This window comes from Trachypithecus francoisi, unplaced genomic scaffold (genome assembly GCF_009764315.1).
Source record: "Trachypithecus francoisi isolate TF-2019V2 unplaced genomic scaffold, Tfra_2.0 Lachesis_group12, whole genome shotgun sequence".
Taxonomy (NCBI): domain Eukaryota; kingdom Metazoa; phylum Chordata; class Mammalia; order Primates; family Cercopithecidae; genus Trachypithecus; species Trachypithecus francoisi.
This window is the reverse complement of record NW_022681457.1, coordinates 28,636,475-28,649,833: the sequence shown is the minus strand read 5'-3', so window position 1 is coordinate 28,649,833 and position 13,359 is coordinate 28,636,475. Positions and strand designations below refer to the sequence as shown.

Genomic DNA, 13,359 nt, shown 5'->3' with positions numbered 1-13,359 from the left:
TCCCTGGCCACAGGGTTGCTATATTGAGAGCATTTTTAGTGTGTATTTTTGGAATGGATATCTCATTGTTGGGGGCTAATGAATGTGTCCATGACTATAGGTTTAGGAGAAGTAGACTGTGTTTGCATTGCTTTTGAAGATCAAAAGTGGGTCAGAGCAGATCAAGTGGATTTAATAGATTCAATAGATTTGGAAGCAGTTTAGCACATTCCAGTCAGATTTGCGGTATTCTAACAAGGCCCCTGTCTCAGGAACTGTAGCTTTGTGTTTTTCTTCTGGTTGTCTCCCAGCTGTGTCTGCCACAGCAGGTCTCTGTGAGTTAAGAGTTGGTAGTGCCACTTTGGGAGGCCGAGGCGGGCAGATCACAAGGTCAAGAGATCGAGACCACCCTGCCCAACATGGTGATACCCCATCTCTACTAAAAATACAAAAATTAGTTGGGCATGTTGGGGTGCGCCTGTAGTCCCAGCTACTCAGAGGCTGAGGCAGGAGAATCGCTTGAACCCTGGAGGAAGGAGGTTGCAGTGAGCCAAGATGGCATCACTGCACTCCAGCCTGGCAACAGAGTGAGACTCTGTCTCAAAAAAAAAAAAAAGAGTTGGTAGTGCTATTGTTTGAAGATTAGACATGAAAATTGCTTGAAAATTTTTTAAACGGCACAAACCTAGGCTTGCATAATGATTTTACCTTATTTTTAATATGCATGTTTTAACTTTTTAAAAGAAAAATCTTGTTGACCAGTTCTAATACAAGTGGTTCTTCTTTTAAAAAATGAATATTTAGGATGATCTAATGTGTTAACACCAATTTCAGAGTACCAGAAGGTATCAACTTTCATGTGAATATTTATGGAGCCAATAGATTAGTTAAAGGGTTTCTGTTTGAAGTAGTGGAAGATCCTGATTTAGAATCATTTAGTAGTGATGTGTAAAAATTCAGATATAACCCTTCTCCCCTTCAAATCTGGGCTTTTCCTCATTTTCCCTTTCCCTTTCTTCCAGTTTTCCCCTTCCCCAAAGCTGCTAGAGAGCAACTTATATAGTTCCTTCCCAAAGCGTTTACTCATCACTGCATAACACATAGTGTGCTCGCTGAGGAACGTTCAGTTCTCTTCAGATGGTTCATGAATTGCCGTTTCTGAAAATTATATTTGATAATGATCAAGTCAGTAATAAAGATGAAATTAAAAATATTTTATTGTTGCCTCAAGTTACAACTGTGTGGCAATAGTGTCCCCCCTCTTTCATTATGTTACATCTCCTTGCTCTATAGTGTGAATGTTTGTGTTCCCCCAAAATTTGTTTGTTGAACTCTCAACTCCCAAAGTGATGGTATTAGGAGGTAGGGCTTTGGGAGGTGATTAGGTCATGGAGTTGGTGCCCTCATGAATGAGATTAGTGCCCTTATGTAAGATATCCCAGAGCATGATGAGAAGATACTGTGAACCAGAAAGAGAGCCCTCTCTAGACATTGAACCCGCCTTGATCTTAGACTTCCCAGCCTCTAGGACTGTGAGAAATAAATTTCTATTGTTTATAAGCCACCATTTATGGTATTTTGTTACAGCCGCCCAAATGGAGTAAGATGTTTATTATAGTACCTTACCTTTTGTCAGCAGTGCATATCCCCTCTGGTCTGTGAGTGTCAGGGCTGACAGGGAAGGTAGGAGAGAAGAGAATGAAGAGATTATTCACGTAATCTCATTTGATCCTCAGACAAGCTTAGACAGATAACAGTATTCTTATTTGATGAATACAGAAATGGATTAATTTGCCCAGGGTCACATAGCCAGTGTAGATTGAACATCTAAGATCCAGAATGCTCCAAAATCTGGAATTTTTGAATGCTAACAGGACGCTCAAAGGAAATGCTCTTTGGAACATTTCAGAATTGGGATTTGGATGCTCGGGCTGGTAAGTATAATGCAGATATTCCAAAATTTGAAATCATAAACACTTCTGGTCCCAAGCATTTTAGATAAGAGATATGCAACCTATAGTATATTCAGGATTTGAACCAAGACCTAACTGTAGAGTTCACGTTTTTTTCAATACCTATGCTGGGAATATAGGATCTGGAATTATCATTAGGGCTAAGCCTGGAATAAATTCCAGGACATTCTTTGTCTTTTTCTATCCTGTGCTTCCCCAGTATTCCTATCCAGTTTAAATACGGTTAATATGAACATCAGAGATTGTCTTAACAGGAAAAATAAGAAACATTTTTATTTTTTAGGTGGTTGTGGGAAGGGGAAGCTAGAGAAAGGTAGGATGAAAGAAAGGAGAGGTAGCTCTTCTACTTTGTTTTGGGGTAGGTTTGGAGGCAGAGGGAAATTGACTGTCATGTGGATGGGTGTACATGTGAACCTTAAAGAACTTTTAGCTTCAGTCAAAAAGACTTCAGTAAGTCATTTCTTGGGTCCAGTCCAGCTACCAGGGAAGTAATCTACTTGAGGTACTAGAAAAACCAGAAAACTCCGTCTCAAAAAAAAAAAAGAAAAGAAAAAGAAAAACCAGAAAAATTTCTAGGAGAGTCATACCAAATTCCAGAAAAAATTAAATGGGAAAAAGCTGCTAGATGAAGGAAAAGATGAAGCTCTGTGAACACTGGCATAAGAATTGGGTTCATGCCAGGCGCGGTGGCTCACTCCTGTAATCCCAGCTCTTAGGGAGGTAGAGGCGGGAGGATAGCTGAGCCCAGAAGTTCACGACCTGCCTGGGCAATATAGTGAGACTCCATTCTCCACAGAAAGGGGGAAAAAGGCCAAAAAAAAAAAAAAAAAAGTAAGAATTGGGTTCATGTGTCCCCTTAGGTGGCGTGATGGGGGATACTCAGTTTAGCAGTTACTGTGTTGCTAAGAAGTGCCAGGCCAATTGCAAGAGACTCTGTGAAGCTAAAAGAATTGAGGCCACCATGGGAAATTAACAAGATGATAAGGACAAAATGAGGATGGACAACTAATATCCAGTGGCACAAGGGTCATAAGGGAGGCAGCAGTTGGAGTGGAGAAAGGCTGACCTGGGTTTTATTCTGGTCTATCATTAGGATGCTTTGTGACCCTGAGCAAGTTATCTTATGACTCTGGGACTTTCCTCATCTATAAAATGGACACCTTGGAGGGATATTGGGAAAATGGAAATGTATATAAAATGTTTGACAGGTAGACTTCAATAATTTGATTGCTCTTAAGTGCTGTGAGGTGCAGATGAGGAAAAGGAAGAATCTGGTTGGGAAGGTTCAATTGGAAAAGGCTTTATTTTGGGTTGATTGGGGTCTCAGAGAATGGCTAGTATTATGTGAGCATGTGTAGTCAAGAACAAGCGCCAGTGCCTGATCCCATTTTCTTCCTAGTGGGAACAAGAGCTAGGCATCTCTCACCCTTCTCCAGCTGGTCTGGGGCTGATGTCAGAGCCCAGAGGAGAACAGAACTAATTTCAAATAAGCAGCAAGTTCATGAGTCAAGTGGTCAGGCAGAAGATGAGGGCCAAACCCAGGGCAGAAAAATTGGAGCCCAGGTCAGGCACCCAGCTGGCTGGAATCCAAGGGAGTCCTGGGTGGTAGTCTCAGTGGAAGAGCCAGGGAGGGCAGGGCAGGAGTGGTCGGATCTGTGAGCTCTTCCAACCTACTTTCCACTTAGTGAATAGGGTAGGAGGCTGTGTATCCTAGGTGAGTTTGAGGTCCCCACAGAGAATGGACAAAGTAATCTTTGTCACCAAAGAGTGATCCTTCTTGGTGGGAGGTGCAATGGGTAAGTGAGGGGTACCAGCAACCACCTGTCATAGGCTGAAGGCCCAGCTGCTAAGTTCTCCACTGTGAACTTGCTTTTAGTCAGCGTAAAACCAGCTCTGTGAATCTCATAGGGTCTGCATATTTAACTAATTTGGGATGCTTCCTATTAATGCCTATTTTTCCAAATGCAAAAAACATACAACTAAAAATTTACCTGTAGTGTCAGCATCCAGCTGTAACCACTGTTAATATTCTTGGTGTGTTCCTCGCAGACTTTATTCTAGTGTGTACTGATGTACATATTCATGTTCATTTAAATAAAATGAGATTAGACAGTGCTTGATGTTTTATGATATATTTTCTCATAAAAATTTAAGCTGTCTCTAAAATTTAATATGTCAATGCTTGTTTTTATTTTATACCATTTTAATAGATGCATAGTACTCCGTTGTATGAATTTATACATTTCCCCACTATGAAACTTTACCCTTCATCTAATTTTTTGGTGTAAGTTTTTTTTTTTTTTTTTTAAACCAAGTAGAGTGTTTACCCTAAAACTTTCCCTTCTTCCATCTCTTATAGTGGTTTTCTGTTTTGCAGCATTGCTGGGAGCCTGGTGTATTCCTATATCACTTTCACTGAAGAGCAGCTGAGCAAACAGTCAGAGGCTAGTAACAAGCTGGACATTAAGGGGAAAGGAGCAGTGTGACCAGAGGATTGCTTCATCTGATACGTAGGCCTAAGTTTTTAATCAACTCAGAACACTGGCAATTCCTACACAGATACTGAGGTGTCTTGATTATGGAGGAAATACCGTTCCTTTGCACTTGTACAATCTGAGGATTGATTGCTGCCTTTTAAAATTTTATGATGAGAGAAACTTAGAATTGACTCTATTTTAAATATGTGGTTTGAATTAATTTATATCAGACTGGAAAATGTACTGGGCTTTTTAATTTATTTTTCTTCTATGCCGACAGTGAAACACCAGTGTTTTGAAAGTATTTTATTTCATAATTTGATATCCAGGTGTCCCTGAGAGCTGCATATATAATGTTTGCCAACTGGAGCTTCATCATTCAAATTGTTGCTGCATCTGGAGGCAGTTTAGCTTTTCCTCTGCTGGGAATGCAGACAAATATGTGAAATTTCTCTTCTTTGAATTTTATTTCTTATGATTGCATTGTCTTCGTCATATCGTCATTCCATTTGCCAAGGTAAACAACTTTGGCACTATAAAAAGATGTGGGGCTTTGAAGTGTATTGCTGTCTACGTTAGCTTCCCTGACTTTCATAGGATGAGCAGAGTGCATTCCTTGAAAACATGTTCTTTTTTTGTTGTATAGAATGGGGATAATGAAGGGGGTGAGAAAGTAGGCCTTTTACTAATTTATTCATCTGTTTGATTTATTGATTGAACTAAAATGTTTTAAGTATATGTGCCAGGCATTGTGCTAAATACTGGGGATACAGAGATGTTTGCAGAGGTAGTTGAAACATCTCACTCCTGCCATAGTGACTGAGGTAAGGTTGCGAATTTAGCTCTGTTAAAATCATTCAGAAGATGTCACTAGGAGTAAGTTGTTTCAGCCCTCAAAAGCCGCAAGTCTGTAAATTGGATTAAAAACACCTGCCCTACCTACCCTGCAACAGTGTGAGTTCAAATGCTGCAATGTGAGATGAGGTACAAGTAAAGAGCTGTGTTTTGTAAACTAGTGCAGCTCAGCATTGACTCCCTCTCTAAGTGAGAATTGCAGACAGGCAAGTCTGTTTTCCGTTGCCTCCTTCCTTTGGGTTCAGTTGCTCTTTGGATGAATATGATAAGGTCCCACATTTCTGAATTTATTGGTTTGAGGGAAAAGGCTGGTTAGATTCTTCGTATTGTCACTGGTTGGTTTTTCTCTGGCAGTGTCAGTGTTAGAGCTGTCATCTTCTTCCTTAAATGGCATGAGCAATGAGCAAACTTCCCTCCTTTCAACATTCCCACCTACATTATATGCCCCTTGGCTCACTTACTGAGCTTGCCAACTTCTCTCTAAATCATTGCTGCATTTTGGAAGAGCAGGTGTGAATGGGCATTGCCTAAATTGTCTCTTGGGGTAATCTGGAGGGTGGAGATTTTAACTCAAACATAATCCTATGACTTGACTCAGAGATATCCATTGACCTTGAGGATTAGTGTGTTTGCTCAGGCCAGTTGTGCAGCCAGTGTGCAAGAGATTTGGTGCCTTTGCACTAATGCACACACTAGTGTCTACTTCATTGGGTTTGGAATCCACTGGACTCTGTTGACCTAAACAGTTAGGGTTTTGATTTTTTTTGATTTGAAAATTTATATTGAGATCATTTTCATATTCCTGTCTTTCTCTTTTGGTTTGTCTTTTCTAAAGCCTGGCTGGTGGTGCTCTGTCCCTAGAATTATCCCTGCAGCCAACTCCCAAGTTACAAGCTTCATTAAGAGCCTTAGACTCACTTTTTTCTAGCATCTTCTGACCTGAGAAAATTCCACTGGGAGTAAAGGATATTATCTTGTGTCATATGGGTCTTACTCTCCCTACTTTACCAATGAGAAAACAAAACTCAGAGAAGGATGACTTACTAATACATCAAACCCATGTCCTTTTTATTGAACTATGACCGCCCTTCCCCTCTGAGGGACTTAGGAAACAGATCCTGAGTTCACTTGAGCCCTTTCAAAAAAGCAAGCAGTTGATTGAATTTGGTGTCAGAGAGGAGCATACTTTGCAAATCAGGAAGAGTGACAGGGTACCCTGTCCTGGAACCTTTATCCCACTTCCAGGCTGACTTTAGTTGGTAATGCACTTCTGGCTGTTAATGTTGCCAACACTTCCTGGTTTTGCTTAGATACAGTGAAAGGGCATAGTGAGAGCTATTTTTAGTGATTCTTTTCCTTCTGTCAGCAACATGAAGGGGGGACCTTTGAATAATTTTTGTTGTAGAATATTTCTTCATGAAAGGCTTTTGGGTGTGTTTAACAGTTGTTGGGCTAGAGCCCCACCAGGAGTTGAACTGCCTCTTGGGGGTCAGGTTCCCTAGGAGATCTGTCACCTCTTCAGGAGTATTTGAGAAAATTGTGTAATTACAGCTTCACTAAATGCACGTGACAGGCTTCTGTGCCTTGGGAGCCCTGGCTTATGCTGAACCTTCTGGCTGACCAGAGCAGTACAGCAGCTTCTGCTTGCTGGATGCCTCCTTCAGCTGCTAACCAGCATTGCAAGATGGAGCAGCGTGAGCAAGCTGGAGACTGAATAGTCTTTTGGAGTTTGTGTTTTGATTTTTGCAGGCATGTTACAATATACTGGTGATTTACCTGGTATTGTGGCACCTCCCAGAATCTCTGGTTTTTGCCCCATGTTTGATATTTACTAGAAATAAATGCAGAAAATCTTTGTCCTGTTAACTGCCTCCTGGGAGAAAAAGAGGCAATACAGAGTTAACTCCTTAATTTTGCCCCCGGAGACAGATGAGCTGTGGTGTTCCAAAAGACAAATTCTATGACTAGTGGCTCCTGTTCAATGTAAGTGAGGCCCTCTTTGGCCAATCTGCTTCTAGTCAAGGCCAAATGGATTGGAATAACCCTAGTTGGCCAGGCTACACTTTGCCAACATGTCCTGTTGAATTTTATTTGCCCCATGTGGCTGTGGACTTTATGAGTCAATAATTTATAGGCTCCAGTTTGCACCTAGTTTTTTTTAAAAAAGTGCATTTACATGCTTTTGGTAGTCCTGTTTTATCAAGAATCCATGGTGGGTTTTGGTTGGTACAGCTGATGGCTGGATCCTCACAGAGTAACAGCAGAGTTTCACATCGAATCGGTTTGAAATGGCGCCCCAGGACTTTGGGCCTGCCTTGCTTTACAGCCTCGTTCAGTGAGCAGAGATTTAGTGAGCAGCTGTTGTATGCCAAGCATTTTGCTAAGCTCTGGAAAAAAGATAAACAAGACATGGTTCTTGCTTTCAAGGAGTGTGTAATTCTTTGGCCAGACATGATAACCTGGACCCTGAGTGGGAGAAAGGAGACAGATGAAAGGAGTCCGTGATTTCGTAACCAAGAACTGCCTGCATAGTTATGAGTATCACTGATTTTAGGGGTGCCCCACAGAGCTAAAGCATTTTTTTAATCTGAGAGGACTTTCGTAACTCATATTAGTTAATCTTCTAGCTCTGAGACAGCAACACAGTTCTTAGAATTCTGTAAGTAGCCTGAGGCCTCCTCTACTGTACATGTTCTTGTTTTCCCAAAACTGTATGTTTGGTTTCTCCTATGAACAAGACTGTAATTGATTTTTCTCTCTCTGAGGAAAAATGTTCAGAATAAATGAGATAATGGATGTGAAACTACTTAGCACAATGCCTAGTACATATCAGGCACTCAGCAAATGTGGTTACCGTGTCATTATTTCATGGTGAGACTCAAGGCAAAACAAGATTCTTAATTTATGCTCCATAAATGCTAGAGGCTTGGGCAATATGGTATATCCTGGTATGACCCTGTATCTCATTGCCTCTAGAATCCTTAGGTAACAGTTTTTGTTCACTGTCTTTTCTTTTTTAAAAATATCTACTGGACACAATTGTAGCCATTACATGATGCAGATGATTCTACCTATTTTTAAAAAAGAACAAAATTGCTTTTATATTGTGATGGTACATTTTAATAAAGGGAAAAAGTTTTCCCCCTACTCCCCCTCCTTTTTTTTTTTTTTTTTTTTTTTTTTTTTTTTTAAAACAAGGTCTTGCTCTGTCACCAGCCAGGCTGGAGTATAATGGTGTAATCATAGCAGCTCACCACAGTCTGAAACTCCTAGGCTCAAGTGATCCTCCTGCCTTAGCCTGCTAAGTAGCTCTGACTATAGGCATGTGCCATTATGCCTGACTCATTTCTTCCCTTTTTTTTTTTTTTCCAGTAAAGACAGGGTCTGACTCTGTTGCCAGACTGGTCTCAAACTCCTGGCCTCAAGTAACCCTTCTGTCTCAGCCTCCCAAAGTGCTGGGATTACAGGTGTGTGCCACATGTCCGGCCAGGAAAATTATTTTCTGTCTTAAAGGAAGATAATTACATTTTAGAGTAGCAATTCAGTTAAATCTTTCTCAGTTTTTCATCTTAAGATGGCTCCTGCAAAGGCCAGCAGCGTTGCTTTTCCCCTCTCTGAATTGAAAGCAGTTGACCCCATGCTGCCCCTGCTTCCAGGCCTGTCTTGGTTGTCATATATTGTGAGTCCCTGGCACCATCACTGTTTTCCAAGCCAGTCTTCTAGGTCTTACTTTCAGGATGCTGCTTCATGGTATGAGGATATAGTTTACAGTGATGTAGTTTTTTTTTTAAAGCTTTGTTCTTTGAAAATACTTTTTAAAAAGAAATCTACTGGTTAGATTTATTGTCTCACAAAAATGTTTTTAGAGATTATTTTTTTCACAGGTGTTTTCTTTCTCATGCTGATGATCGACTGATTTTTGTCTACAGGTAACCTCTCAGTATTTTTTCATTGTAGAGTCTATTTACCAAATGACCATTTTAGTGTTAAAAGGTACTGAGGAATTGAGGTATGTAAATCAGGTGACATAAACATGAAAATTATGTGCCTAAATATTTTTGTAATGGTGTAAAATAAATACTTTTTCCTGAAAACAAGTATTAAAATTCCTTTGTAACTGCATACAGAGACTAATCCAGAGCCAGAAGTCTGCCCGTATTTTAGAGGTTGGCATCCTGTTAGTTGATTGAGACCCCGTATGTAGAAAATACTATTTTCTATACAAATGCTTTTATGAATAGTACATAGGACTGAATATCCAGTGTCTTGTGGCATACTTGTGGTAAATTAGAAGGAAAGAAATGCTAATCTTTCTGTTTTCAGGATGTTTCAACTGCATTATCAGGTTTCTAAGCTTCTGAGTAGCTTTACACATCAAGTAGAGGCATTTTGGTACACACAGACTCAACAGGGGTGGAAGCACATTAAGGTGTGTCAGAGGGAGAAGCATATTAAACCTTTTTTTAAGAAAAAGATTGTGGTAAAATACAAATAAAATATACCATCTTAGACATTTTTAAGTGTACAGTTTAGTAGTGTTACATATATTCACATTATTGTTCAACCAATCTCCAGAACGTTTCCTTGCAAAATTAAAACTCCATACCCATTAAACAGAAACTCACCATTTTCCCCTCACCTCAGTCATCGGTAACCACCATTCTTTCTGTTTCTATGAATTTGACTACTCTAGATATTTTATATAAGTGGAATTGTACCATACTTGTCCTTTTGTGGCTGGCTTATTTCACATAGCGTAATGTCCTTTGTGTTTTTCCATGTTGTAACATATGGCAGAATTTCCTTCCTTCTTAAGGCTGAATAATATTCCATTGTATGTATACCACATTGTTGATCCATCCTTTTGTTGATGGGTACTTGGGTTGCTTCTACCTCTTGGCTATTGTGAATAATCCTGCTATGAACATGGGTGTACAAATATTTTTCAAGATCCCACTTTTTTGTGTGTGTTTTTTTAGACGGAGTTTCACTCTTGTTGCCCAGACTGGAGTGCAATGGCACCATCTTGGCTCACTGCAACCTCTCTTCCCGGGTTGATGCGATTCTCCTGCCTCAGCCTCTGGAGTGACTGGGATTATAGGCATGCACCACCATGCCCATCTAATTTTTGTATTTTTAGTGGAGATGGGTTTTCATGTTGGTCAGGCTGGTTTCGAACTCCTGACCTCAGGTGATCCACCCGCCTCGGCCTCCCAAAGTGTTGGAATTACAGGTGTGAGCCACTGTGCCCAGCCAATATCCTGCTTACTTTTCTTTTGGGTATATACTCAGAAGGGAAATTGCTGTGTCATATGGTAATTCTAATTTTTTTGAGAACCCACTCGACTGTTTTCCATTATGGCTGCACCATTTTAGAATCCCACCAAGAGTGCACAAGGGTTCCAGTTTCTCCACATCCTCATCAACACTTGTTATTTTCTGTTTTTCAGACTGTAGCCGTACTAATGGATGTGTTGTGATAATCTCATTCTGGTTTTGATTTTTATTTTCTTTTTTTTTTTTTTTTTTTTTTTTGAGACGGAGTCTCGCTCTGTCGCCCAGGCTGGAGTGCAGTGGCCGGATCTCAGCTCACTGCAAGCTCCGCCTCCCGGGTTTACGCCATTCTCTTGCCTCAGCCTCCCGAGTACCTGGGACTACAGGCGCCCGCCATCTCGCCCGGCTAATTTTTTGTATATTTTAGTAGAGACGGGGTTTCACCGTGTTAGCCAGGATGGTCTCGATCTCCTGACCTCGTGATCCACCCGTCTCGGCCTCCCAAAGTGCTGGGATTACAGGCTTGAGCCACCGCGCCCGGCCGATTTTTATTTTCCTAATGATTAGTGATGTTGAGCATCTCATATGCTTGAGTTGGTGTTGAGTTGTAAGAATTCTTTATATTCTGGATTTTAACCCCCGTAGAAATATATATCTAAGGTGATATATATTTTTTTAACAGCTTTCCTCCTGTTTTCTAAGCATTTTGTAATTTTACATCTTAAATTTAGATCTTGAATATATTTTTGATTTCTGTATATGTTATAAATACATATTTAACCCTTTTAGATATAGGGTATCTGCATATATATACAGATACATCTTTATACATCTAAATCTAAAGGGGTTAAATATATATAGATATAGATATATATCTAAAGGTGCTTAATTATATATATATATATATATATATATATATATATATATATTTTTTTTTTTTTTTTTAAACACAGGGTCTCAGGCTGGAGTGCAGCGGCCTGATCACAGCTCACTGCAGCCTCAATTTCCTGGGCTCAAGGAATTCTCCTACCTTAGCCTCCTGAGTAGCAGAGTAGAGGTGCATACCACCACACCGCGCTCATTTTTTTTGTAGAGACGGGGTTTTGCCATTGCTGCCCAGGCTGGTCTCAAACTCCTGGACTCAAGCAGTCTGCCTGCTTGGGCCTCCCAGAATGCTAGGATTCCAGGTGTAAGGTGCTGTACCCAGCCCCCTTATCAGATATATTATTTGCAAATACTTTCTCTCATTCCACAGGCTACCTTTTCACTCCTTTGATTATATCCATTGACTTTGATACACAGCAAAGTTCTAAATTTTTATGTAATCCAGTTACTTACTTTTACTTTTGTTGCCTGTGCTTTTGGTGGCATATCCAAGATACGCCGCCAAATCCAATGTGAGTTTTATAATTTAACATCTTAAATTTAGGTCTTGAATATGTTTTGAGTTAATTTCTGTATATGTGGTACAGTAAGGGTCCAACTTCATTCTTTTGCATGTGGATATTTCATTTTCCCAACACCATTTGTTGAAGAGATTGTCCTTAACGCATGTGTTTTAATCAACTTTAAAAAATCCTCTTAGAGTCTGATTTTTTTCTAATCTGTTGAAATTAGAATTCATCTTTGTGATAGCTTATTGTCTCACTTGGCTTCCTTGAAGCATAGGCTGTCAGTATTGGGCAACACTATAGAGGATGCACTGCTAAGAGGAGAAAGCACAGAGCTGGTGCCATTGTGTACCCACAGTGGGTTAGCAGTTACCGGGTAACTTCAATTCTTCTTTTCTACAGTTCTCATCACTTGGGGCCCATGTAGCCATTGGTTCATCCATCCATCAAGCCAGATTGAGTTCACTGGGGCCAGCACCCATCCTCTAGTAGAGCCCTGGCATCTACAGATGAAGCTCAGAGAGGCACACTTTCCCGGTGTGGTCAGGGAGCCCGCATTTAAACCCCAATCAGTCGGACTTCAGACACCCTTGCTCTTTGCCACCATGCTGGGTTCTCGTTTCTCTTAGTCTGTCTGTAGTAGGCTTGGCAGTACCAAACTCATCACCGCTCTATACTTGTCAAATGTTATTTTTCATTCAGTGTTCACCCACTGGATTTAAAGCTTAAGCATGAGCTGGTAGCTGGTTTAATCTGAGAAGGCACAGCAGCCATTCCTTTCCAGCTGTGCTAAAGGTGCCCTCTTGTGGCAACATCTGCTTTTGGCAGCTAAATGATGGAAAGCAGTTTAAGAGGAAGGAAAAGCAGTATTTACTGAGGGCTGACTATGTGCTTTCACCAGGTTAGGGCTAAAATGTGCCTTTGCATATTTGGTACTTTCAGCACTTCACTGATGATGCATAAATGGTGGCTTCAGCCAGGCTAAGGAATTTGTCCAACATCATTCACATGAGAAATGTAAACCTGGACTTTGATTCCAAAACCCTTTTCTTTCTGAGGAATACATTTCATATACCATCCCTCATTGTTAGAGAAAGCAACAGGAGGGTTTTGTCAAGAGTGCTTTATCATATCTGCCTATTTATTTTCAGATAATTTTTTCAGTGAATATTTTTGAGGACAATGTCCACAAACGACAGAATTATGAAAATATAGCTGAGATATGCGTATGAATGTGTGGGAGGAGGAATTTCATTCCACCTGCGAATGGTAGGAAAGGTTTCCTTGGAGAAATGGCATTTGAGCTGATTCCTGAAAAACAACTAGGATTTGACTGAGAAAATACTGGCAGGACAGCCCTCCCACCTTCTAGGGCCTCTGTCCCACTCCTTGACTGGAGTGCATCTTTCC

The 13,359-nt window shown here is 40.5% G+C and overlaps 1 protein-coding gene across 3 annotated transcripts in view; it reads left to right on the top strand.

Moving 5' to 3' along the window:
• The window catches only part of SLC35D1 (solute carrier family 35 member D1), a 56,531-nt gene extending 47,153 nt beyond the window's left edge, over positions 1 to 9,378 (top strand). For 2 of the 3 annotated variants that reach the window (XM_033225232.1, XM_033225236.1), the window contains exon 12: positions 4,330 to 9,378. In XM_033225232.1, coding sequence (XP_033081123.1) covers positions 4,330 to 4,438 — 109 coding nt within the window. In that variant the 3' untranslated portion in view covers positions 4,439 to 9,378. The remainder of the gene's footprint in view (positions 1 to 4,329) is intronic. The other variant, XM_033225235.1, reaches the window with a different exon arrangement.
• Positions 9,379 to 13,359: the final 3,981 nt, after the last annotated feature.